The sequence below is a fragment of the Cyprinodon tularosa genome, unplaced genomic scaffold (assembly GCF_016077235.1).
Source record: "Cyprinodon tularosa strain WSP-4 unplaced genomic scaffold, ASM1607723v1 ctg694, whole genome shotgun sequence".
NCBI lineage: Eukaryota > Metazoa > Chordata > Actinopteri > Cyprinodontiformes > Cyprinodontidae > Cyprinodon > Cyprinodon tularosa.
Window position 1 is genome coordinate 225,613 of NW_024039445.1, and position 27,973 is coordinate 253,585.

Consider the following 27,973-nt stretch of genomic DNA (forward strand, 5'->3'; position numbering starts at 1 on the left):
TATATACATATATATATATATATATATATATATATATATACGTATATATATACATATACATATATGTATACATATATATATATATATACACATATACATTTATATATGTATAAACATACATATATATATACATATATATATATATACATACATATATATACATATATATATATATACATACATATATATACATATACATATATATATATATATATATATATATATGTATATGTATTTATTTATGTATGTATCTGTCTATAGATAGATATATACTTCTTGATGACATTAAAATGATTTCTAAGAGCATTAAAATAGCATTAAATTACAGTTACTCATTCCTGTTTAAGCCCTGTAAGTCACAATCTGTTAATTTTTTATAATCATCCTGAGTAGAAAGTAAATCCTTGAAATTTAGGATTTAAAAAAAGAAAAGAAAAATGTGTTTTCAGTGTAGCTAAAGCTACTGATTGTTATCTGTCCCGTAACCATAATTATCATCTATTACAAACACATTTCCTCTGATCTTTCTTTCCGTTCAGGTTTTCTTCTGGCTGTTGTTTGGAGCTAAGTGACTTTCCGAGGCTTTCCTGGAACTTTCACTCCCACTCAAAAAACAAACAAAAAAACAAAAACATCATGCCTGGATCCAAGCTGCCACTTCTATATCTTTGTATCAGCGCTGTTTGCTGCCAAAGCAGGAAGTTTCCTGCCTTCCAGAGGAGTGTAATTGCTTTGTGCACAGTGCAGTAGTTCAGTGATGGAGCGTGGGAGGTGTGTGCATTGGTGTGCGTGTGTCTGTCTGGCTGCATGTTTGAAACAAAAGGATGGAACCGATTGGGGGGGAGAGAAATATCTTGCTTTTGAGTAGGAGGTTGTTTTTGCTGGAAAGTGACAAAAGTAATGAAGCAATATTTTGGTGTGAGAGACATGCTGCCTAATAAAAAATGTAGTCTTTCTGCTGTAACACACATACGCACACCTGAGACATGTATGCTGGAGCACAATTGACATTAATGCCAAGAATGTCAATGCTGTGGAAAAAAAGAGACCCTAATGTAGCAATGTAGGTTTTTTTTCTTTAAAAACTACTGCCAGAATGTATTATTTCTAGTCTATGCCAAAGTACAACAGAGATGCACTTTTTTCCTCTTTGAAAAAACTTAAAAACACACTCTGATCGCCAAATTTCTTATTTAAACTCAGTTTCAGTGTGTTTTCTTTTTAATCATTTAGGTTTCATGTCAGCAGACCTTATTATTGGAAAGATACATGAAAGACGGTGTGTGTATGTGTGTTACAAGGTTTTTAATAACGAAATGTTGGATATTTTTTTCTTTTCTCTTATTCTCTGTAAAACATTTATGAAAAGTGGCGCTATAGGCAATCATGCTGTTGATGATGGAGACGCGTTTGTATGTACGGCTTTTATTTATTCCTCTGAGGGGTTTTTAGGTCAGCAGGTTGCCTCATCTTACAGATATTATTACAACATTGGGTCAGAACGAGGCGAGAGCGGCATGCATAAAGTTGGACAAGGCTAAAGAAGTAATCCTGGGATACGTAATGCACATCAAAGGTGAAGGGAGAGAAAACACATAGGCCTAAAGAAGAAGGTTTGGAGTTTTTTTTTTTTTTTTATGTTTGCTTTGAATAGCTTGGAATAGAAGGCCATGAGAAGACCGATGGGAGAACCTGAGTTTTTAAGGATTCGTGCTGATGAAATCTGAACACACACAGCGTGCCCAGAATTTCAGACTTGTTCACAAATGCACCGTTTTTTGCAGCATCAATCTCCTCTAGAGAGAGTTTTGCAACTTATGATCCAGAACATCAGTTGGGGTTAAGATTTGTATTATATGAGATTAGATGCATATGTTAGTGATGAGGTCCCAACTAGCGATATTTGTATCAAAGCTTTCCTGCCTTTGTATTTTACTCAGCAGTTGATTGTAATTATAATTGTTGTAGTATAGTTCCTTAGTAGTGGCATAATTGATGCAGGACCAAAGACACATCGAAGCACATTTAAAAGAGATGGCTTTCAATAAAAATCTGTTTATTGATATATAGATGCATTTACTGGTAGGTATTAGATTAAATATGTTCAGGGTTATTCAAGCTTGATCACTAAATTCCAGCAGACATTACGGGCCTCCTGCTTACGTTAACCAACCAATCAGTCCAGGTGCGTTTAGGTTAAGAGATGCAAGAGAAAACTATGTAAGCTCTGCTGCAGCCCCCTGCTCAGAGCACCTAGAGACCAAACGCTGTTAAAACATCTATTACTGAATATGTATTGGAGCTGCAGAGAAAGAAAAAACATTTTCAAACTACACTGTGTCACAAATGACATTTTAATGCTTAGAGAAAAGAAAACAGTTGTCTTATTCCAGTGTTGCTTTATAATCACGAATGCTGTAATCATGTTCAATTCCCGATATGCATTCACTTTGGTGTTTCTACAACAGATCCTACCTTCTGAAGCTACTGAACCTCAATGTATTTACACCATTTAGTCACATCAGTGCAACAAAAAACAGAATCAAGATGTTTATTTTTTCCTTTTGTCTTCCTCTTTAAATTGTATGCAATCAAATAGTTTGAAGGCACTTGCTTCTTTGTCTTCATGTACCTTTTTCCAATTGCATGGTTTTACCAAAAGTTATGCATTTCATTTAATGTACTTATGAAATAGGTCAGGGGACATTGTAACTGTTTTTTTTGTTAGTTTTTTTTCACTCCTTTTTAACAAAGCTGTTCTGATAATGTGCTATGCATTTCCTGTTGGTATTAAAAAAGGGAGGATTGTCTGCAGCTTGTTGACGCACCAGTAGATTTAACAAACATGCAAACGATTTAAACAGGACAGTTTTGCCAACATTTTACTCTTCTAAGTTTGGCAGATTGACTTCGAGATGAGATGTGAGGGCTTGGTGAAAATCCAAATTCAGAAAGCACTAGTGATGCTTTCAGGCTTTATTAGTTCATAACGGTTGCAGACTTTTCTCCCTATGTCTCCCCATTGATGCTTTTTCTTATATATTCAATATACTCTGTATAAAGTGTTATAGAGTGGTGCCTTCTTCTGACCATTACATTTTTTGCTTCTTAAAGGGCTTGTAACTAAAAACAAAAACAGCTGATTTAAAAGTTCATAAGCAGTAAGATATCATTCCATTATGTTAACTTAAGATTGACACCCCTAATTCATATTTATGTTGATGACATTTAGCTTACAGCTTCTTCCCGTTTTGTTTGCATCCATTAATTCCTCATAACTTGAGCCCACAGCCAACCAGAGCCCTGTTTAAGCAAAGACACTGCTCCTTCCATCTTTCTGATCTTATAAAGAAAAATGTAAACAAGAACTATATTGTGTATTTGGTATAAATTTTTATGCTGTAAGAGGCTCTTAAAAGATGTACACCTAAGGAAAATTGTGGTACGTTTGTGTTTTTGGATTTTTTGTTGTTGTTTTTTAAAAATAAACTGGGGAAATAAATAAAACATCTTGTTATTTTTAATACTTTGAACACCATTTAAAAAATGAGTGTTAAATGTGAGGCTACTGAAGAAACAAATGCTCTTCATCGGATAATACAGGATTTCAATTGATGGGCTTTACATACCAGGATAGAGGAAAATCAGCTGGTCCTTACAGAGCTCTAACATTCTTGAAATCTAATTTTTGTTCAAAATGCATCATAATCCATCTATGAAATACACCAAAGTGAGGCCATAATGTGGGGTAAGTAAATATTTATGTGTATAACACATTTCAGCAGCAAAGTAGTATCATAAAAACATCAAAACAAATATTCAGTAAAAACATCAATCAAGTATCAATCATAAAAACCATCACCTAGATACTTATAAGGAGATGGTCAATGTGTAAAATATATTTTCACCCGGATATGTTTGCAGACTGCTAGTCAGAGGCGGCTCTAAACAGGTGGCTCTTCAGCTTAATTTAAAAGGATTTAGTGTTTTACTGTTTTCTGCAAATTTGTACCAAATTTAACCTTTCATAAAATCTGAAAGTTTATTTCTCCATGTTTGTTTCTGGAGATGCAAAGTAAACTGAAACAAGACTGGAAGGTTGAGATGATGATGAGGATGATGTTAAGTCAAATGTATTGTGGTGCTAAGCCATTCAGCCATTTAAATAATAGAAGTATTTTTAAGTCTCTTCTCTCACAGATAGATTTTTTGTTGCAGATCTCTAAAGTTGCTGTTGCAGTAATAAATGTAACTAAAGAAAAAAAGAATGGATAAGTTTATCTAGATCTTGTGAAATTTGTTCTTTAATTCTGGCAATGTTCCTCGTCTGTTTTAATCTCTCTCTGAAGGTTTAGGTCTGAAGGAGAACATATTACCTGCTGTATGTTTCTAGAAGCTACTAGAACCATCATTAGCAGCCATAATTTGATGTTTTCTGTCTCACTATCAATCTCCCACATATTTTTGTTAGAATTTGAACCAACCCTGTTTTACGGTGTTGTGCTGCCTCAGTTGCAGAAACATTTATGTCTTCACGCCCTCTTAGCTTGCGGTCATGGTATTCTAATTGGCTCTAGGCTCTAAAACTACTTGGATTATATGGAAAAATAAATACATAAATCTATAAACATATAAACATGCAAGTGTCCTTCCACTTTGACAGCTTGAAAACGGATATAAAAGTTTAAAATGTCTTGTACAGGGCAGGAGGGTGTGAATACTTTCAAACATATGTTTCCAGTCAGCTATTTGTGCATGATCTATAACACTGGTTGAAATAACCAAAGTTGAAAAGTGCTTGTTGTATCGCAGGCTCTGAACCTAATATGATAATGTGCATATCACAAGTTTTTTAAATGAACATTTATTTAAAGAAAACTACAATAAGTTAGAGGTGGAGAGGGGTCATTACACAAGCAGAACCTTCTTTGCATTTTTAATGCGGTGGAATTTGTGGTCTGTCTCAGAACAACTAACATGCCATTTTTATTTAAACCCGACATAGCGGTGTGCTCAGGCCCAGAAAACTACATAAACTGCTTTCATAGAGGTGCTGTCTGCTGATGATCATGCTTTACCTTGAACTCTTGTGTCAGAAACAAAGGTTTCCCTTGTTATTCCGCATGCAGTGTCTGTTTCCTTTGTGAACAATCACAATGGGGAATGTTCAGCATTTTAAAGTTACTGTAAATTTGAATCATTTTGGAAGCTGTTAATAAGATAATTTGCTAATGTCCTGTAAAAAGAAAAAAAAAGCTTTAAACAATCCAAGTTACTTTTAACCATGTTTGCATCATCCACGTCATTTTTTATGTCTGTTTATGAATAAACTTTTTTTTTTAAATGTGTTCAGGCTCAATGTTAATGCAAATGTGGGATGGCTGAAACTCTTCAAGCATGAATCCTGATCCAGTCCAGCTGAACAGCCCGTTTTCATTAGAAAAAGGAACCTTTTGAGGACTTGAGGAGACATTCGCCGGACGCAATTCGTCTTTTAATCGTTTATTATATTAGATAAATCATGAGAGTGTTTCTGTTCTTGCTTTTCTGCAGTTTGATGGGTGAGTTATATGATATGTATTTGTGAATAATGTTGAATATTTTAGATTTTGATAAGAAAGGAAAACATATTTCAAATGCAAAGTATATAAAATAATTTTTTAGATGTTATATTTCATATTATATGCTGATTTTAAGAGAATCTGAATTCTATATATTTTTGTAACAGTTCCTTTTACTTCTGCTTCAATGAACCACATTTCCTGTCAGAACAGATGGCTCTGCTGTTTGGATGCAATGTTTTTATTCATTTTCTTTCTTTTTTTTTTTTTGTTCTCAGCTTTAATTTGTCATAAATTCATTTTCATATCACAGAGAAAATAAAGTCATAAAATTTATTCTGATAACGGTGAACAATGATAACAAATGGATAAAATCTTAAAATCCACAGGAAAACCCTAAACAGTTAAAAACATTTAAACTAAAGGATTGGCTTATAAGTGCTTATTACTCCTGGTTTATATATTTATAATAATTTTAAATCAAGCAAAACAAGCAGGTCACAATTGACTCAACAATTGAAATTCTACTCTCTTTTATTTTTCTTTAAGTTGTCTACTCCAAATTTATACAGACGAGACGTATACTGATGACATTCATTAAAAATGTATTTAAATCCTCCCCTAATATTTCACACTATTTCAGTTTATTCATAGTACCCTTACATAGATTCATTACTTCCTCTGAAAACATTATTGCTTAATACTAGTTGCCTCTTGAACATGCGGTTGTGCAAAATACACTATATATACACTATATTGCCAAAAGTATTTGCTCACCCATCCAAATTATTGGAATCAGGTGTTCCAATCACTTCCATGGCCACAGGTGTATAAATTCAAGCACCTAGGCATGCAGACTGTTTTTACAAACATTTGTGAAAGAATGGGTCGCTCTCAGGAGCTCAGTGAATTCCAGCGTGGAACTGTGATAGGATGCCACCTGTGCAACAAATCCAGTCGTGAAATTTCCTCGCTCCTAAATATTCCACAGTCAACTGTCAGCTGTATTATAAGAAAATGGAAGTGTTTGGGAACGACAGCAACTCAGCCACGAAGTGGTAGGCCACGTAAACTGACGGAGCGGGGTCAGCGGATGCTGACGCGCATAGTGCGAAGAGGTCGCCAACTTTCTGCAGAGTCAATCACTACAGACCTCCAAACTTCATGTGGCCTTCAGATTAGCTCAAGAACAGTGCGCAGAGAGCTTCATGGAATGGGTTTCCATGGTCGAGCAGCTGCATCCAAGCCATACATCACCAAGTGCAATGCAAAGCGTCGGATGCGGTGGTGTAAAGCACGCCGCCACTGGACTCTAGAGCAGTGGAGACGCGTTCTCTGGAGTGACGAATCGCGCTTCTCCATCTGGCAATCTGATGGACGGGTCTGGGTTTGGCGGTTGCCAGGAGAACGGTACTTGTCTGACTGCATTGTGCCAAGTGTAAAGTTTGGTGGAGGGGGGATTATGGTGTGAGGTTGTTTTTCAGGAGCTGGGCTTGGCCCCTTAGTTCCAGTGAAAGGAACTCTGAATGCTTCAGCATACCAAGACATTTTGGACAATTCCATGCTCCCAACTTTGTGGGAACAGTTTGGAGCTGGCCCCTTCCTCTTCCAACATGACTGTGCACCAGTGCACAAAGCAAGGTCCATAAAGACATGGATGACAGAGTCTGGTGTGGATGAACTTGACTGGCCTGCACAGAGTCCTGACCTCAACCCGATAGAACACCTTTGGGATGAATTAGAGCGGAGACTGAGAGCCAGGCCTTCTCGTCCAACATCAGTGTGCAACCTCACAAATGCGCTTCTGGAAGAATGGTCAAAAATTCCCATAAACACACTCCTAAACCTTGTGGACAGCCTTCCCAGAAGAGTTGAAGCTGTTCTAGCTGCAAAGGGTGGACCGACGTCATATTGAACCCTATGGATTAGGAACGGGATGTCACTTAAGCTCATATGTGAGTCAAGGCAGGTGAGCAAATACTTTTGGCAATATAGTGTATATATATATATATATATATATATATATATATATATATATATATATATATATATATATATATATGCTATTTATATGCTATTTATATGCTACAAAGTGTTTTGTAATTGTTACATTATTTATAATAATTTATATACTGTTGCCTCTCTTGTTGGTTTCTCTTCTTACTCTTGATGGCTTTGCTTTCCATTTTAAAATATGTAAAATAATTTGAGCCAAATTTCCTGCTAATATTCACTTCTTTATGTGTCCCTCTTTTCAGTCAACTTTAAATCAAAGAGAAGTATGGTGAAGAATAATGTCTGGACCGACCGTCATCAAGTTTATCTATTCAGTGCCAGAAATGTTGTTGTTTAAAAACTTTTTAAGTTCTTTTTAATGTCCTTTTTCTTTTAAGGTAGAAGCTCAGACTGAACAAAAAAATAGTATCATTATAATTCCCTTTTTTTTTTCTTCTTTCACAGGTGGCATCTCTGCTGCCACAGCTATATCAGTTAAATTAGAAGCAGACAAACCCTCAGAGATAGCCAAGGAGTTTGAAACTGCTAAGCTGAAATGCTGCTACCAAAGCGAATCTAAAGATGTATTTTGGGTGAAGAGCGATGCATCCTCTCAGAATGCCAGGGTGCCCCTAAATGAACGTGTGTTTCAAAACAACACTGAGTCCGAAGGCATACAGTGCAGCAGGCTAACCCTAAAGCGAGCACGGATGACAGATACTGGGTTTTACCAGTGCTCTCTTTACGAAGGCAAAGTCATGACGCACGGCACCTACTTGCGGATCTCCAGTGAGTATGGGACTGGGTGGGTGAGGGTGCACATTGCACGGCAAGCCAATCAGGAATGCCACTAAGTGTGTATGTGTGTGGAGTCAAGTGAGCACTAAGTACCGCTTACACATCATAAGCCCCAAATCCTGTTAACCTTAGTCTATTCAAGATTTGTGTGGGGGCAGTATTTCTACATACCACAGTGAAGCTCATCTTCATGTCATAAGAATGGTCTAATTACACACTGTTTATTATTCACATAAAAAGCACCAAACAGTAATAAAGCAAGTCTTTTGACCATACATAGGAGCATATTTCATTCTAATTTCATAATTAGGTGTTGGATATTTTAAAGCTGTAACCAAGTTATGCATGAAACTTGTATATCTGATCTAATAAAGCCACAGATTGCACATTAGATTGAGTTATTTCTATTAAAAATAGTAGTTGTTTGCAATAAATGTCTTTTGCAGTCGATAAAGTTATTATAGTGCTTCTGTTTTTGTCCTGCTTGCATTTACTTGTGCCAATAAAGCACAATATCCTGTTTATAGACCAACAATTATTATACGTTAATCTCTTCCTGTCTGGTTAGAGCCTATGGAGAAGACCATAAACCTCAGTGAGAGCACCAAAAACAAGATCCTGACAGTTGAAGGAGTCTTGCTGCTGCTGTGCGTTATCATTCCTTCAGCCTCTCTTTTGCTCCAGGTCAGAAAGTCACATTGCATGGATTCACCCAACCCTTCTTATATGATGTTGTTACAGAAATGGATGTCACCCATTTTATTTCAAATCAGTTACCTATTTCTCAGATTTCTGTTAACCATTTTCTCTGCCTCTGTTTAACACAGTCACAGAGCCTACATAGACTGGAGATGAAAAAAATGAAACAAGAAGAGGAGAACATATATCAGGTAAATATAATTGAATGTATTTATGTATATATGATTATGTCACTTTATTTGCAAAAAAACATCTTTAACAGGTAGACCAACCTGCAAATACAAGAAAAATGTTACAGAGGTTTTGTTTAAATTTTTTTTTCCACAAATAAATATAATTTCATATTTGTCTCACGTAACTTCAAACAGTTAGAAAATTACTTTTCATGATTACTCAAACTCTGTGAAACTGAATGAAAAGATTTTGTTTAATTCTTGACACAGATTCTTGAATGGACTTGTGTCCTGATCAAACTGTTTAACACATCAGTAGAGTTTGTTCTGATCCAATCCATTGCAGTTTTATCCAGTCCAGGCTGTTGTTTGCTGGAGAGTGATCTATCTCCAAAGATTTTACTTTTCATCAACTCTAACCAGCTTCACTGCTTGATACTGATACCCACATGTTTGTGTATAGCTTATGTACAGTGTTACTTCTTTATATTTTGTTTCTCTAACCAGATGTAATGTTATAATTTAGGCCAGAAAAGTTTAATTTCCAGTTTCCTATGACCAGATTTCCTTCTTCCATGTATTTTTTGTAACCTCTGCAGAACTTGTGAAATTTAATTAGGGAAATAAGTGTAAAGGGGACTGAATACAAGCACATTTACCAGGGGGGACAGGGTGGGGCTGATGTTTTTTTTCATGGGGGCATTGAACAAAAAAATCCATCATTTGAAATATATATATAAATACATGGACCATGACCAGTTATACAGTAGTCCTGACTTCATGGGCCCATTTTTAGAAGCGTCCATGTGTAAAACATTGTACTTTTCTCCCTTTACTTCACATACATGCTCTGTTTTGTCAGTGTACCATGTAAAACCCCTGATGAAATAGTTTCAAATATCAGTTTACTGCAACAAGTATTAAATAAGAGAAATGCTTTTGTAAGAAACTGTAGGCCTTTACAGGATAAATGAGCACCATAGTAAAATCAACTTGTTATCATGCACTATAGTATGATATATATGTATTTTTTTGTGCATCAGGGGCTGAATCTGGACGACTGCTGCACAACATATGATCAGATTGAACGCTCCCAGTCACAGGGCCAGTACCAGGATGTGTGCAATGCTATGGAAGAAAAGGAAGAAATCGTTCTGGAGAAACCATGAATGAAAGCAGACGAAGGGTGGAAACAGGGAATCTATTTCTGGATTTGTGGGAAATGTGATTGGATTATGCCATACAATGGGTTGTTTGATTGCAGCACAGCGTTTTGAACATGGCAGCTATATTTTAGCCTCTAAGACTCATATTGCCTAACTACTTTCAGCCATTAGAGATTATGACAACTGTTGACGAAACAGTCTTATCACAATCAGGATTGTAGCAAGGATTCCAGTAATACCAATCGAATGATAACTGTACATAGCAACTTTAACAATGGGTTTTCAAGTTTTTCATTTAATTTAAGGCATTCCAGATTTAAAAATGTAAGCTCTCTAACACACTGTTGTCATTGCAATTTATTATATTCTTTGTGTTTCTTCATTTTCTTTTCTTTTTTTTTTTTGTTCTGAGCTTTAGTTTAATTTGTTATAAATTCATTTTCATATCAAAGAGAAAATAAAGTCATAAAATTGATTCTGATAATGGTGAACAATGAAAAAAGATGTATAAAATCTTAAAATCCACAGGAAAACCCTAAACAGTTCAATAATATTTAAATTAAAGGATTGGCTTATAAGTGCTTATTACTCCTGGTAAGGAGTTTCCTTAATTATAATCTCTGTATATATATGTATAATAATTTCAAATCAAGCAAAACAAGCAGGTTAAAATTGACTCAAAAATTTAAATTCTATGTTTTTTTTGTTTTTTTCTCTAAATTGTGTACTCCAAATTTATACAGACGAGATGTATACTGATGGCATTCATTTTAAAATGTATTCAAATCCTCCCCTGCAATATATATATATATATATATATATATATATATATATATATATATATATATATATATATATATATATATATATATATATATATATATATATATATATATATATATATATATATATATATATATATATATTCAGTTATTGCAGCTTTAATGCCTTAATCACCATAAATGTTTTGCGGTTTTCTGTAACGTTTATAGAAATGCATATATGTCTTAAGACAAATAATAAAGAAATGCTATTAAATTGCCTCAAGACTGTATTGAAAAAAAAATATATATCTAATCTACATAAAATAAATATCAGTGTTGAAGGGAACATAAACATATTTCCTATGAGAGTTTTGATTGGCTACTGGACAGAAGAGCGTGCATTTCATTGGCTCCACCTATGGTTGTGGGCGGGGCCTCTTAGCTGCAGGTAGGTATGAGGATATGAGGACGAGATATGAGAGGCGGTGCATAAACAGTGGGCGAAGATGGCGTCGAGTAAGAAGGGCGGAGGGACTGGCAGGCTGGAGAGAGTTATGAATGGAAGACGCTCATCTAAATTCAAAGAAGGTCCTGTTGGTAAGTTTGTTTTTTGTTTTTTTCCTGCTGTGCCAGCCTCGCCCCCTGGCATTTATCTTTTAGTCCCCCCCCCTGCTAACGGAACATGCCCCCTTCCAGCTAACATATAGCAGCTAGGTTAGCCGTTGTAGGGTAGCACCGCTGGATTTGTAACATCAGTCTCGCTGTAGTGTCAATAACAAGCAAAGGTGTCACACATTGACTGTTTAGGCTCCGACATCCTCCCTCCTCGCCATGTCTGTAGTTATAAGCGTTCATAACCTGACAGTAACATGTAACAGCGCTGCGCTTTTTACCTGAAATCGCTGTTATTAACTAAGGGCTCTCATTTGTATTTATTAAAAACATTTCAGGTCCTCCGCCTCTTGTCTCACCAGCTGAGCCTGACATCACCAACCTGATCAGCAGGTATTTAAACAATATAACTTAAAGGGGAGGAGACTAGATTGATAAGATTAAGGCAGGGAGTGGGTTTATGTGTTCTCCTAAGCACTGTGGACAAATCTGTTAAGACAATAAATGGTGATCTGTCGGTATGACACCAGAGGGGGTTGACTCAGATTAATGAGCCTCCTGTAGGATGGCATCAGACTTTAGTCAGGAAACTGCAAGCCTGCTAAAAAGACCTGTATCATGTTTTTACCTTGTCATCAATCAATCAAAAGCCAAAATAACATGTAAATACCCTGTGAAAATAACCCTGTATAATAATCCTGCCATAAAAAATGCTGTCATATGTGGATGGACTGTATATATGGTATATATCCCATACTTGCACCTTTTTCTTCCTTTGGCACCTTCTTCTCTTTTTAACTATTTGAGCTGATGTAACGAGTAAATATCTCCAATGTAAGATCAATAAACTCAATCATTAAAATCTGAGGATAACTTAAACACATTAAGGGCAAATTATACTTCATACTCCATACTTCACTACATGCTAAATAAAAACACAAAGTTCAGAAAACCCTGTTCAGATTTTGAAAGCTCTTAAATAGTAGGAAAGTCTATTTATGCTTCTAAGATAAACTTTGCAGTGATTGGTTATGTAGTCCATAGTGATTCTGGTTCAACACCATCATTTAGTGGGATTTAAGTTGGGCTAAAGGGCAGACTAGACTTCTGCAACTGCACACATCAAATGTTTCTTGGGTCTGTTCGTGAACCAGTTTTGCTGGTATGCTTCTGCAACGTCGGTCTGGAATTTCTAGGGACGCACAGCAGTTTCCCACCGAAGCGCAAGGGAGAAACTATTTTAGAACTCGTGAGAACTTTGGCAGCGCCGGCAACGATGGCGCGCAATAAATCACGGTCACGGAGATAGATCAAGAGTTGCTAGACATCGAAGAGGAACAGGTTCTGTTAGGAGGATGTGCAGGTTGTCCATTGTAGTTGTTCCTCGGTATTAAAAAAATGGTGCGCCCCGGCACCGAATCGAGAAGGACGACCACACAGACAGCCGGAAAGGCATACCAAGGACCAATCACAGCTGCTTTTTGTCTGTGCTCTTCAGCTTGAGGTCTGTGCAGGTTTGTGACCAGCCAACGTGTAGTCAGGATCTTTTTGAGGTACAAGACAATGGGTGCCAAATCTCTGCGCGGGGGCATGGTCGCGCACTGAGACAAATTCGACGGTTGCAGAGGCTATGTGTCAGAAGCATAAATTGGCCTTTAGTGTGAATACTGTGCTACATAGCAATGATGATATTTGCATGTTTTTTTCATAGGATCTGTCATTTTCCTAACTACTTTGTCTTTATCAGACATTTGGACCCGAAAAAGCTTCCTGGATTGGAGGTGAAACATCTTTAAACTTGGAAAATTTAAAGCTTAAGTTTAAAGCCCATATAATGAGATTTCCAATTTTCACCTAATTTTTGTTTTGTTACATAAGGTGCCTAATGTGTATATTTTAACTGAATAAAACCCTATATATATTTTTTTTTTAAATGTGGCTTCTTTTCCTTTAGATGACCATTGAACTAAGCCCTATATTTACTTTGTCGTTGGGGTGTGCAGGCTCATTGTTACTGGTTTCCTGTTGTTGCCACTGTTGGTGCATGCAGGGCTATTGTATGGGACACTACCAAGCCCCGGCTTTTAGACACTTCCTTCTGCTTCCAGGTGATTCAAACTCTGTTCATATCTCACAGGTCCACCTCTAAAGAGGATAGCGGTCAGCTGAGCAGGGGCCCTGGCCTTAAATTCAAGCTGCCAAAATATTTTTTGCGTATCAAGAATAATACAAAGCTAGGATGATCAAAAGTAAGAACTGCTGCCTAGCTGCTTTAGACAGAAATCTTTTCATATGTGTTAATAAAATGAAAGCAATAAAAATGACAGTAACAGTTAACAGCCTTCATGTAATGAGTCCCCACAAGATATTCGGTCTTAAAACTGGATCACTACAAAGATGGCAGAGCTCTCCAAATCATCATTGATTGTAGAAACTTCCTTAAACATCATGTTTACTGGGACCTCACTTTCCAAATTAATCTCCCAATTATGCTTAGTCCCAAATAGAACTTTGGATGTCTGAGCAACAGACCAGTCTAATCTATTTTCTAATTTGCCCAAAGACTAAATACAAGAACTGCAAAGGCTTTAGTGGAAGAGTCTGATTGGTCTTTGTGTGGTGGCCCCTGGAAGCTTTGATCCCCAGCCGCGGTCCAGAGTTTGTGAAGCTCCTGCAAACTCTTCATTGGGCTTTGCTTCACAATTCCACCAGGGCAGCGAATATTCCAGTCCCTTCTGCACATTTTTCACGCCACTCAAACTTCCATTGATTAACACACACACACAACCCTGTGAAAAGGGCATTTTCTTACCTTCCCTGTCGAGGGTGGACAACCGTTTAGTCAGCAGATGTCTCCATGATCATATAAAGTAAGAAAAAACTGCTTCTATTGTCTTGTGTCCAAATTAATGCTGGAAGGGAATCTTTTCGTTACAATGTGGATCGTACTTTTAGAACCGACAAACTGAAATGAGAACTTCAGTGAAATTTAGATATCACGAAGATCTTGATTTCTCCTCAACAGTTTTCAAATGTGTTCCAGTCACCTTGCACTTTGCAGCAGCATTGCCATATTGCAGTTTTTCGGTGAGCGGGAACATCTCAAGGTTGCCACGCTGCACATGTTGTTGCCAGAGCTGCACATTTAAATGTAGCCCGCACAACCCTCAACAGTCCAATGATTTTCTTATTCTGGAAAATGAAAAATAAATTATTTACTTTTAGAACTGACAAACTAAAATTAGATCTTCAGTGATATCTACATTTATGGAGATGCTTATCTGAGATGTTTTTTTTTTTTTTTTTACAAAGGGTCTTTTATATTTTATTTTTTTATTTTATTTTTTTTAGGGATGCACGATATAATCGGCCCCCTATCGGTATCGGCCTTAAAACTGAATATCGGACATCGGCCACCCCACCGATATTTAACCCCATATTTGATCAGCTTCTTAGTTTCTAAAGTCTAAAAAAAAAAAAAAAAGTACTACTTCTTCTTCTTCCTCAACTTCTTTTTTACAGACTTATAAACTTCTAAAGACGAGGGAAAAAATATTGATACATTACAATATCACAATATCTTCATATGCTGATATATTACCATTTAAAAACACCATATCAATCTCTTTTACTAATGAAATATTGCTATATGTCATCGTTATGCTACGAAATGCCCCGAAAATTCACAACATTTTGTCATATTTTTATATGTTGATATATTGATGCGGTATCGATCTATTTTACTAACAAAATCTCACAAGAATTTGCAAAATATCACTAGAGTTTGTAACAGAACGATGAAATTTCTCGAGATTTTGAAAGTAAAATAGATCGATACCGCGTTTTTAAAAATCTATTTGATATCAGCATATGAAAATATATTTGAGTATATTATTTTTCAAAGTGTCAGAAATGGATAACAAAACTGCTATTTTCAATGAATACTTATTTTTGTCCAGCTTTAACATCGGTATCGATATCGGTTATCGGCTACATGAGTTTTAAAATATCGGCATATCGGATATCGGCCAAAATCCCAATATCGTGCATCCCTAATTTTTTTTAAGATACAAAGGGTCTTTTAACCAAAGTCTTTTATGGCCTGCAACAATTTTTCTGAAGTTTTTTTTTTTTCACCTTTTCCAAAGTGTTCAAAAATTACAATACTTTTTTTTTTTTTACTTTATAAATCTTTTTAACCCATATAGTAGCAGCTAAAGCTTATTTTGCAGTCTGATTAAGAATTTAGTTTTACAGTTGGACAGTGTACTCTTACAGTAAGTCAACACAGCAACTCTCTTTGCCATTTATTGTTTATTATTATTATTTATTATGAAAAATTCCTTTGATGTGTTTGGTAATAATAACTGTACTAAGTAAACACTGTGTTTCTTTGGTGTCATGGTGTTGTTTGTTCATTTTTGTTTCTGGTTGAGAGGTCACATCTCCCTCCTTCGAGTTATGGAACAGTCAGCTGTTGTATCAGCCAAAAAGTCTACACCGAGATCATGTTTTCCACTGGAAAATTCTCCTCGGAATATCTTCAAAAGTACTTTCTTCTATTTTTTTTAAGGCTCCATGTGTTTGCTGTGTGCACATTCATATTTCCCAACAGTTGGCACATGCTACTAATTTTGTTCTAAAATTATAAATAATTATTTGGTCAGAGGTTCTATAAGAGTCAAACTCAACATCTAATATGGGCACTGTTATATAATATACAATATTATACAATTAGATGATTATCGATTGAAACAAGAAAGGTACAGATGGGAAAAAGGTAATGCTCTTATGATGATCTTTTAAGCTACGATATTTACAGCTGACTTGTTCTTGGGTTTTCTCTGACTTTAACTGACTTGTTTGCATCTTTTTTTTTTACTCTGGCTTCCTTTTTGTTCACCTCTTGTTTCAAAGCTTTTTTTGGGATTTAGTTATATTTATACAGCAAAGGTGAGTCTTTTCTCAACTTGAACATTTTCATATTTGGTCACATTAAAACCACACATATTGTTTTATATTAGATTTTATGTGGTGGACCGGAGCTAAGTAGCCCATAATAGCCCAAACGGTTAATGATGTTGAAGACTTGATAAAGAATCACCAGGCTGTGAGTCTTTCTATAGATTCCTCATGCTATTTAGGTGTGTACTTTGACTAGACCATTCTAATGCCCTGGATGTATGTATAGGGTTGTTACTCAGCTGGAGAGTTGACTCCAGAATTGTTCTGCATTAAGAGACTAATCATCTCAGTATCCACGTTTTCTGTTTGTTTTCTTGCTAATAAACAGCGTACACAGATTTCTTGTAGAGCTGTCTAGGACTGAATGATTTTACCAAAACTCTAAATTTGCTTTCAGGTTTTGAGAGCTTGCTTGCCCAGAGTCCATTGTTACAGGATTTTATGGTAACCACTGTGTGAAAAAGTGTTTACTTCTACTTGCATGCATGGATCTTCAAGCTAGCTGCAACCCTCTCTACCTTTCTTAAACCTTTGCAAGCTGACCTCCTCAATCTTGTCTAAAGTCATTTGCCATCAGTTTTCAAAACACATGTTGACTGATTCATTTTGTGACAGTACAGTTTTGCCATCTACTTTCAGGGTGGATAAGCATTGAAGTTACAGGTCTAGCACTCATAGTGGCTCGATGTACATTATTAGCTATCTGTCACATGCAGAATTTTGCTTGTAGTTTAAAAAGTTACATTTTAATGTAACCTAACCAATGTTGGGAACACATCAAACTTAAATGGTTGAACAGTGCTTTTCTTCTAAATGAAGCTTAAGCACAAATTCAGTCTGGAAGACTTAGCAGCTTCAACTGAACTACCTGTGATGTCCCTCGTTCAGCTCCAGCCAATCAGCTCGGGTGTACCTTCTCAAAAGCCAACCATCTTTCAAGATCCCCTTCATTTAGCTCCTGGCCTAGTGAACTTTTACCCACCTCCTAGCCAATCTCCTCCCTCATTCTCAGACTTTTCTCAGTCCAACTCACCCACTGGCTTATTCCACGACCAGTGTCCGGGCCCAGAGGGAAGACTGCTCTAATGCTTTTCTATTTTACTCATCCAGGCAAATGTTAATTGACAGCATCAGAGTTTTCTGCCGGGGCCCGACGGCCAAATAACTTATTTCATTTATGACATTATAGGGCTGGATATGAAGAAAATAGAAAATCACGATATATTTGGGCTGTAATCGCTATTCACGATATATATCACGATATGTTTAAATTACCTTAAAAACAATAGAGTGCATAAAATTGTGCTGATATACTCATTCAGATTTAAAACATTTTAGTTTAACCAGCTCAAAGCTTTTCACAAATGATACTGCCACATCATGTCTTTTGGTGTCAGTATTAGACCTTTAACAAGATCTCAGCAACCAAACAAGAAATAAAGCAAAAACAGACAATACTAGATAAAATGTAAAGTAAAAAAGGGCTCTTATGTGATGATTAAAAAAATGCAGTATTAAAAAACTTTTGACCTCAAATTACAAAAACAAAAGTTGAAATAGTGTCCAAAAATTAGAGCATTATTAGAGCATCTCAGAATGTTTTGCATTGACCTTTAAATGCTGGGAATCCACCCTATGTCATTTTTTGCTTCCATGTTCTTGAGTCCCAGTCGGCCTCTGCAGATGGCCGCTCACACTGAGCCTGGTTCTGCTGGAGTTTTCCTCTCCGCTGTCGCTACATGCATGCTCAGTGCGAGGGAATGCAGAGAGTCCTTAAGTCCATACAATCAGCTGTTTTTCCTTTTGAAGAATATGATTGTGTTACATGTATAAATGAACTGAATAATACTTTTGTAATTGCAGCTTTTCTGTGTTTAAGTCTCTCCAGGTTGAAATCCTCTGTCTTAGCCTATCGTGTGTCATTTTAATAACAGACTGTATGTGGTAGAAATGCAACAAAATGTGAAAACAATCAAAGGTTAGGACTACTTTTGCCTGGTCATTGCCTGGTGATTCAACTCCCTCTGGGTTACACTTGTTACTCTTAGTAACCTTTTAAAAATATGATATAAATCTAAGAAAAACATTTGAAACTGTTTTTGTTTCATATCTGTTGTATCTTTCCTACTGTTGGGATTTTGCCAGCTGAGTTAAAGTTCACAGGGTGTTGCAAGCTCACCGGCCAATGGCAGTATAGCCCTCTGTCACAGGGGAGACGGTTCACTGGAATGGAGTTGTTGCTAGGCATCCTGTGTATTTAAATGTAGATGGGCGGGATTAACAGTTTATAGGGTAGGACATCTGGTTGATTCCAAGTAGAAATATGGCATGCTGTCATACAGATGTTACAGAGAACCCATGACTCACGCAGTGAAGAAGCAACAGGTCTAGACAACCACACAAAAAAAACTTCCTTACCTTATCTTTTCTTTTTCTTCATGCTTTCATTGCTCTCATGGAAGAGAGGAGGCTGACATGGACAAAGCATTGAACTCAGACGCTGGTAAACATTTCTAACCAATTTTTCCTGCTGTGCATTTTTTTTCTTTTAATGCATTTGTGTTCTATGTCAGTAGTAAGCTCTCTTTTTGCCCCTTAGAAGTCATTGTGAGTAATGTAGCTGGTATTAGTTGTTGTGCATGTCTTATTAATGCCCACTGTCATTCATCTTTAATGTGGAGAGACCAGGTACAACTTATTAGTTGCACTTGTGGGCTTATAGTGACTACTTCTGTCATTAAAGCACAAAAGCAAACAGTATTCATTAGCAGACCTCCTTCATTGCTCAAAAGGCTCCAAAGAGTTGAAAAGGCCAAGAGGTGAGTCATGTTTTTCTTCTGCTATATGAGAGTAGGTTGACAGCTGTTGTGGCCTGAGGCTTCACCTCTTGTCAAAAAAAAAGATTATGATGTGTTTTGCATTCTGGTGAGATGGTAGCAGCTCACCTAAACGGTTTTCCATTTGCATAGTATTTGCATGTGATATGCTTGCAGAAGTTAGATAGGGATGTAATGTCTGCAGACTTCAGTGTTATTAAGTTTCTGAACCGCTTATGCTGATCTGGGTTTGTAAAGTTCATCCCTGGCTTACTCTGTCAACATCAGGCCATCCTCAGAGGAGAGAGGTGATGAGAAAGCTGCATCCCCCTGCTTTAATTAAAATATGTAATTTGTATTTTGGCTGCGAGCCCAAGCCTGTTTGACTTCAGTGGTGACATTGGGGCAACTCTTTGATTGGACAAGTCACTGTATCCACAAAGACAACCCTGCTGAAAATGCAATAGCCTTTCTATAGATGTTCTTGGCAAATTTTGCTGATATAAACAATTGTGCTGTTTACATTACTTGTCCAATATGCATTTAGCACTATAAACCCCCGGCCTCTGCTAAAGTTCTGAGGTAGAGCAGCACTCTTGGAACCATGCATGTGTGTTTGTTGTTAAAGGAATAGTACACCCAAAACATGATTAGCCTTCATTTTCTACTCACCTCCATGCTGAACAACACTCTGGAGTACTTTTTTGATATCTCAAATGCATCTGGAGATCTGGGAGGCTTCTTGCTGTCTGCTGACATTCAAATAATGGAGGTCCATGGCGCCCGAGACAGAAAGGTCCATAAAAGTCCACAAAAACGTGTCAATATTCCTCCATACTGCTCGTCCAATGTAATCCAAGTGTCCTGAGTGGGTAGCATCCAGAATTTACTCGAAACGAAGTCATTTAGAATGTTTTTAGAGCATAAACAGTAGTGTATAGGATTTCCTAATAGCGCCCCCATGCGCGCTCACGATTCTACGGAAGCCGGCAGACCAAACCGGAAGGAAGTGCGCATTCAGCGTCTGGTCTGCCGATAATGCAAGCGTAGAAGAAGAAATGTGCTGTTTACCTGTGCAAAGAAAGAAACAACGAAAGAAAAATGTCTGAGGACTTCAGTGTTGAGGAAGAGCATGAGTTCTTTGCCGAGCTGAATGCGCTGGTTTGGTCTGCCGGCTTCCGTAGAATCGTGAGCGCGCATGGGGGCGCTATTAGGAAATCCTATACACTACTGTTTAGGCTCTAAAACGTTCTAAATGACTTCGTTTCGAGTAAATTCTGGATGCTACCCACTCAGGACACTTGGATTACATTGGACGAGCAGTATGGAGGAATATTGACAAGTTTTTGTGGACTTTTGTGGACCTTTCTGTCTCGGGCGCCATAGACCTCCATTATTTGAATGTCAGCAGACAGCAAGAAGTCTCCCAGATCTCCAGATGCATTTGAGATATCAAAAAAGTACTCCAGAGTGTTGTTCAGCATGGGGGTGAGTAGAAAATGAAGGCTAATCATGTTTTGGGTGTACTATTCCTTTAAGCTACTGAACTACCAAGAGTGTTATAGGATTCAGTCATTGATCCCTGTAATGAATTCATATGACTAATGCTTGCATAACACTAGAGTGAGTCAGTAGAGACTACAAGACATCCCACCCCAGCTGTGTCTCTATCTGTCAGACTTTTTTAGGCAAAATATGTACATTTATTTCACTCCTGCATGGCTCAGCTCTGTTTTAGTAAGCTTTATTTTTAAGTTAGGGACCACTAAAAGAAAATGTAGGAGTTGACATTTAAAGGCAAATTGACCCATGATGTGTCGACCAAAGTAGAGGAGAAACATTTAATGACTCAAACCACAGTGACCTCTGAGATCTTACATCGAGCTTTGGTTAGATTGAGGTTTAACTTGGTTTAAGCTTTGGGCTCAATAGGGCCTCTGTAGTTAAGAAGGTTGGCATGAAATCACTGAATGAACTTGTTACATAAAGAAGTCGTTTCACATGGGAAGTGAGTTTGAAACGAACCAATAAAAATTGATGCTAAGGTAAGTTGAATTCTATTTTTGTGTACAAGAGGAAAACTTCATATTCCCACTACTTAAATCTCCCTTTAGAAGAGCTGTCATTTAAACTCCTAGAAAGCTTTAAAACCTTAACAAATAATTCAGCCGAAAAGGCAAATCAAATCAAATTCCCTTAGGATGCCCCCTGAAATATTTATTGCCTCTTTGTTAACTTAGCTTTTTTTTTGCTACTTCTCAGTTTAGATTTGGGCCATTTTGACACTTTTGGCAGAGACACTGATAACAGCTATAGCCATGGCTCTGTTATTCTTGAAAACAGAAACGTCTGTTTGTTGGAGTGTTTTCGACTCATCTGGCATCTGCAGAGAATGGTGTGAGATACACATTTAGACTTTATACTTTTGCTTCAGAAACTGCTGTGCAACCACTTCTAAGCAATTAGAGTAAACTTTAATCGTACTATATCAAGGACCTTTTACACATCGACAGCTTTGTATTATAAAGACAGCAGCTTAGTGTCCTGGAAAAGCTTCTGAATAGTCAGCTCAATGTTTTTCTGCAACAATGAGCAACAGCAGTCGCTGAAAACGTTTCAAGATGACACTTGTCTGCAGTCAGACCAGATACATTTACAGATTCCAAGGCTTGGTAGAATGTTTTCTGAGCCTGGGGTTATTTACAGATTTTCTTTTATTTTTCATGTTATTAAATCAGAAAATTGGCTTTTATTTCCAGCCAAATGGAATAAATAAGCTGTTGAATGTTTCCTTCAGCTGGTCGGGCTGATAGTGACAGTATTTTTATTTTTTTGTTGGTTTTCTGGAAATGTATCAAAAAGCTGCCTGGAGAAAAACGGAAATGAGCCTCCTGTTTTGAGAAATTGTTTTTTTGATTAATTTCCTGTTCCAGGTGTCAGGGGGATTTGACTTCTAAGCACACTGAAATAGTGAATTTCATTACTAAACGATAGTGACCTTTATAGTTACATTTTTCCTGTGAACCTAAGGACAATATTTTACTGTACTAGAAGAATTTAGCTTTTCTCCCCAAATTAATCAGCCTATATGTGTAATTTCCCTCTGGGATTATTAAAGTTTCTCTGATTCTGATATATATACTGTGTTCTTTTTTTTTACTTCAAATATTTTATTACTTCACTGCTTTACCTTTTCAAATGTATTTGGGTTTGTAGCTCTTGATGGTAAACGCAAGACAGCGATTACATTAAAAACTGCATATTTTGTTTTTTAGCACTAACAGCTAGCCATCAGCTTTGTTGTTTAACTACTCCTATGTCCGTCTACAACTTTTAACTTCAAGTTATTCATCAAATTGATGCAGAACATGTTTCTCCTCTGAGATCTGAGTTTGTTATGGAAATGGTGCCTTCACTCATGTCTCACTCCGTCTCTTGCATGCCGATCATCGATACAGTAACAAAGAGCTAGTTCCCATTGTTGTCATGGGAACAGGCATCCTCAGATGACTCGCAGAGGTACACGGTCCAACAGTGACAGACAGTGCTGTATCACAGTCTTCTGTTAGCATAGAGATATGAGCCTACTGGATAAACAAACCAAGCTGTGCGGGAGTCTTGCCTGAGCATGTTAGCATGTTTCGTTTTTTTCCCCCCCGTTTTTTTCTTTAACCAATCTGTTCTCAGCAGCGACCTGTTAGTGGAGGGCTTTTGCTTTCTCCTCCTGTTCCATGCAGATCTTGTGGGGATTTCAGCTGCTTAGCCTGGGTTTACATCGTTTAATTTCAAGCCTTGTTTAACACATTTCAGCCCAGGAGTCTCTGTGCACCAGGCTATAGGGGCTTAGTTATCCAGACTAAGAACCTTTTGTTGAATAATTCCAGTGACGTCCCTCTTGGCTCATTGTTTTTCTTGGATGTTCTCCTGCAGTTCTTGCAAGACCAAGCTAATGAGCTTTTTTTTAACCTCTACAGAAACTTTTGCAATTGAAGTTTTTTCATTTAAGTTTTTATATCCTGTTATGTCACAAAACGGGTCTGTTTCCTAAAATGGAGGAGAGAAGGAATACACTCCTTATAGATGTATGGGAACTGAATTAAAAGTTTCGCACAGTGTCATAGATTGAGAACTGTATTTATAATCTGCCTTTTTATGTACTTTCTCAGTGATGGACACCCAGGGGGTGTTTGCGGCCCTGTACAGCGTGTGTGAAGAAAATGTCACTTTCTTCTCGGCCGGGGCCAAGGGGACCCAGGGGGATGCAGTCCGACGGCTGGTGGCAACCATGAAGCTGATCCAGGAGCACGCTCGCAGTCTGGAACCAGTTATTTCTGGCTTCGCTGCCGTTTATCACCATTTCGACTTTGACCCACACATACCCGCTAATGGCTACCGCTCGTTGGTGAAGGTAAGACGCCGTGCTTCAAAGGTTTTTTGTCTGCAGGATTCAAATCTTAAATTCGTTTTTCATATCTCCAACTTGGTGCAGCTGGGGGGATAAAAATCTTTACCACTACAGTAGATTCATATCAATATTCCCTCCCCTGGTGAGAAACACTGACTGTTACATCTCTGACTTGGTATTGCTTTGTTTCAAGGTCGGCACATTTGTTGGAGAGATTGATTTTTATGTTTCAAATTGGGGGAGATAAATCCTCCAACGGCAAATATGCCCACGAATACTGTATCCGATGTATTTTAATCTTGGACACTCGTCAATAAAACATCATGACCTTCAGTCGGGGCACTAAATGTGGGAGCAAAATGTATGCTCCCCTTTTTTCCAACCCCATGATTTCAACATTAATGATCCCTCTGATCTTTGTGTTTCTCCTGCTGCTTTTCTTAACACGTTCCCATGTGCTCACAACAGTGTTTGATTTTTTTTTTTTATGATTTCTCTTACAACTGCAAACCACTGTTTCTTAACAGCAGTGTAATTAATGAATAGTCTAATTCTGTAATTTAAAAGCACTTTAAAGACAAGGCTTTTGATTATCTAACAGAAAGTTAAGTTACTCAAAAATAAAAATGGGGAAGGCTTAGCTTTTCACCTAAAGGAGACCCAAGGGAAAAGTTAAGGAGCTGCAGATCTCTACAACTCCGATGGAAGAGTAAAGTTGGAGATAAACACAAGGCATACCATTAAGAAGCCTGTTTTAAAAGACTTTAAGTGAGGCAGTGGTTCTCTTACGAGCATAGCGACAATGTTTAACATACAGCTAGAGATGTAGTTCATTGGTTGATATCATATTCATGTGTTAGAGTGGTCAAGTTCAATTGATTTGGTGGCAAAAGCTTATTCCAAAATAGTAAAAAAAAACTTTAAATAAAAAGTTAAAAAAGAACAGAGAAGGTGGACTCAGGTTTCACCTTTCAAAAACCTAAAATGCAGCAATGGATTTGATTCCTTCCCACTATCATCGCAACCCCCACCCCCCTACAGGGGAGCAGAACACCTCTCCTATGCAGCCAGGCCAACGATTCCCTCTGACGATCCCCTTTCAAAGACATAGACAGGTATTGGGCATTGCAGCCTACCAAAGAAACCAAATGACCTATTTCTAAGGGGCGGACCCATTCGTCTGGTTCAGTTTGCATATTTTCTAAGCCAAAACCAGGCTTTGTTTTTGGCTAACTCTTTAAGGCTTCAAACTCAACGCTATTTCTGTCATTTTTTTATTGAAAAAGCTTCTGTATTGGAATCTAAATGTCTTCTAACTTGGAAACAAAGTCCAGTGGATTTTTTTTTTTTACTTTTTTGGAATGACTATGACCCAGATGACTGAGTGTGAGATTAAGCTTTTCTTTCTGATATTTTAAGTAGAGATGCACCGATCCGATACCTGATCATTTATCTGCTCTCATATTGGCTAATTATCTGGATTGGATATCTGTGATTTGATATTGGATATTGGGGATCCAATCCAACACACTTAACATATGCCCCATTTACAGTACTCCACTGAAACTGATTCATGCCGTTTTCGGACCGACTTGGATCAGTTATTCATGTCAAGCTTGGTTCTTACCCCAATTTACACATCACGCTAACGGTTTGTTGCCTCCTATTGAAGGTCCATGATATTACAGCTCTCAAGGCAGGAATTATGCAAACAAAAAAATGCTTGCAACCATAACATTTAGAAATTCATTGCCTGGATAGCGTCCTGCGCCCAAATTTCAATGAGAGCCTCAGTCTCTGCATCATCCCATGTCACACCACGCTCTTTTGATGCCATTTATTTTTAATAAGCTGAGTAGAAGTTTGTGTTGTGAACAGGTGAAGTGATCTGTGAATTGCAAAACTCGCAAAATAAAGAGATGACGCTGTCTGCTCATACACTCTTTGTTATCAGAGAACAGCCACAGACGAACCGTGCCGAGCCCTACTGTTGAACTAGTAATAGATTTAGCCGTTGTGTCTGGCACAATCCAGATCAGTTTCGTTCCATTTATACTCAACAGTTATCTTGGTTACCGTGCTCAGACTGTTATCACCATTGTTTCCAAAAGGTAGTATAAATGGGGCTATAGAGCTGTTCTTTCTTTTTGCTGCTCATTTGTTGGTAAATAATATAAAGTACATTCATATGTTTGTTGGTTATGTCAATGCTAAGGCCTTCTCTCACATGACAGGGTGTATGGTTCATTCATTCAATAGTCTAATCAGGTCGGTATTGAATATCTGCTGATACGCTCAGCCCAGGTATCCAAAGTATTTTTGTAAATATTCCCTAAAGTTTTCACCTGCCTGTCATACTTATTTTCAGGTTGTGCGTTGCTGTCTTCTCCACATCATCCACAAGGGGCGCTACATAACAGCCAACCGCCGCAGCATCTTCTTTCGTGTAGCCCACAACGCCGGGGAGATGGAAGCTTACTGCAGCGCGCTCTGTCAGCTGCGGGCCCTGCTTTACCTGGCCCAGCGAATGCTCCACGACAACGGCCATGGCAACCTGTTCTTCCAGGATGAGAGTGGACTCAGTGAGAGTTTTGTGCGGGAATATGCCTCCATGCACAAAGGATGTTTCTATGGGCGCTGCCTGGGCTTTCAGGTGAGATGAGGTTAAATGCATTTTGTCAACTAGAAAAAGAAGTGATGGGAAATGGGAAGGATAGGAATTATGGTGATAACACTGTTTTATTCTGAATCCACATTAAAGCAATTTTTAAAAAAACTTCATTTTTGATTCTGATGTAAGGATATTAACATGAATTATAAATGAATAAACATCAATAATCCAGATGTCTTGAGAGCTAAAAAAAGAGTTGGTTGCTTCTGTACTTATTTAAGCCTACTATAACCTTACTGAACAGGTAGCAAAAATAACTTAAGGAAAAAAAGATAAAGTTTATCTGTATTCTCGCAGCCAAACTCAATGCTAGCTGCTCTTTTTCTGTTTTGTGAATACAATATAAACTCCTTGTTTGTTTTCTTTTATTGCTTTCTCTCTCCAGTTCACTCCAGCCATCCGGCCTTGTCTTCAGACCATCGCTATCGGGCTTGTGGCGTTTGGAGAAAACTATAAGCGCCACCAGTCAGGAATAGGTTAGCATTGCCTCATCATCCAATCCACATTGCTCTCATTCTAGCACCCTCCGCATTCATCCTCACGTCTCTTCTGCTTTCCTGCTTGGCTCCCAGACCGTGTACCTTTTTGATGTTGTGTGTTCAAATTTTAGATGCTCTTTCATCCTTTTGCAATCTTAAGGGCTTGCTGGAGTGTTTCTTGTATATTTCAAACTGTTTTAAACTTTTAAATACAGAGCAGAGACTGAACAACCTTGTGATATATATATATATATATATAAACACACACATATGAGTAATTAAAAAGGGAAAAGTCCTACTCTGATGGTTTCTTGTGCTCTCTGCTGCATCCCAGTGGACGCAGGAAGTATTGCACCATATGGTGAGTGTACTGTATTAGAACCTTTTCATTGTTTACCTCTTTATTGAGTTGAAAGACCTTCACATTACTCTTGAGTTGTATTTCTTATGTTCTTGTTTTTTTCTTTTTAGACCAAACTTTCTGTTATCCTAAATATTTTTATTCCCTTAACTTTAACATTAGATGTTTTTGCATTTTACTTTGAAAGAAATGCTTATAATCTTGATAAAATCTACAGGTTAAACTTGATGAATTAAGAAAATAATTTAGTAAACAATCGAAAAACTAATGGGAATTAATTTCTAACAATAATATTAATGATATACCGATTAATGATATAACTCTTTATTCCCCCCATTTTTAGCTTTCTGGTTACTAAACTCTACATTTTTAAAATGAGTGTAGAGTATTTCCACTCTGGTTGCTCCATTAATTTCTGCTTTGGGGAGGTGATCAGCCTGATGCTGGGATGTAAAGGATGTAACAGAGCTTTAAACTCATCTCTATTTTGGGGTCTCCTAACTTTCTC

The 27,973-nt window shown here is 37.3% G+C and overlaps 3 protein-coding genes across 10 annotated transcripts in view; all 3 read left to right on the forward strand.

Annotated features, from left to right (window-relative positions):
- The window catches only part of arhgef1b (Rho guanine nucleotide exchange factor (GEF) 1b), a 65,501-nt gene extending 61,994 nt beyond the window's left edge, over nucleotides 1-3,507 (forward strand). For all 8 annotated transcript variants that reach the window (XM_038268127.1, XM_038268129.1, XM_038268131.1 and 5 more), the window contains one exon: nucleotides 540-3,507. The gene's annotated coding sequence lies outside the window, so the exon portion shown is untranslated. The remainder of the gene's footprint in view (nucleotides 1-539) is intronic.
- Nucleotides 3,508-5,439: 1,932 nt separating this feature from the next.
- cd79a (CD79a molecule, immunoglobulin-associated alpha) lies at nucleotides 5,440-10,724 on the forward strand. The gene is made up of 5 exons (XM_038268124.1): nucleotides 5,440-5,561; nucleotides 8,022-8,345; nucleotides 8,923-9,038; nucleotides 9,182-9,244; nucleotides 10,270-10,724. Exons 1-5 carry the CDS (start codon nucleotides 5,522-5,524, stop codon nucleotides 10,393-10,395), a joined length of 669 nt encoding a protein of 222 aa, XP_038124052.1. The 5' UTR covers nucleotides 5,440-5,521; the 3' UTR covers nucleotides 10,396-10,724.
- Nucleotides 10,725-11,621: 897 nt separating this feature from the next.
- lipeb (lipase, hormone-sensitive b) overlaps nucleotides 11,622-27,973 on the forward strand; it is a 34,468-nt gene continuing 18,116 nt past the window's right edge. Inside the window, exons 1-6 of the mRNA XM_038268149.1 lie at nucleotides 11,622-11,753; nucleotides 12,107-12,161; nucleotides 19,196-19,236; nucleotides 23,716-23,957; nucleotides 26,323-26,607; nucleotides 27,011-27,101. Coding sequence (XP_038124077.1) covers nucleotides 11,663-11,753; nucleotides 12,107-12,161; nucleotides 19,196-19,236; nucleotides 23,716-23,957; nucleotides 26,323-26,607; nucleotides 27,011-27,101 — 805 coding nt within the window. The 5' untranslated portion in view covers nucleotides 11,622-11,662. The remainder of the gene's footprint in view (nucleotides 11,754-12,106; nucleotides 12,162-19,195; nucleotides 19,237-23,715; nucleotides 23,958-26,322; nucleotides 26,608-27,010; nucleotides 27,102-27,973) is intronic.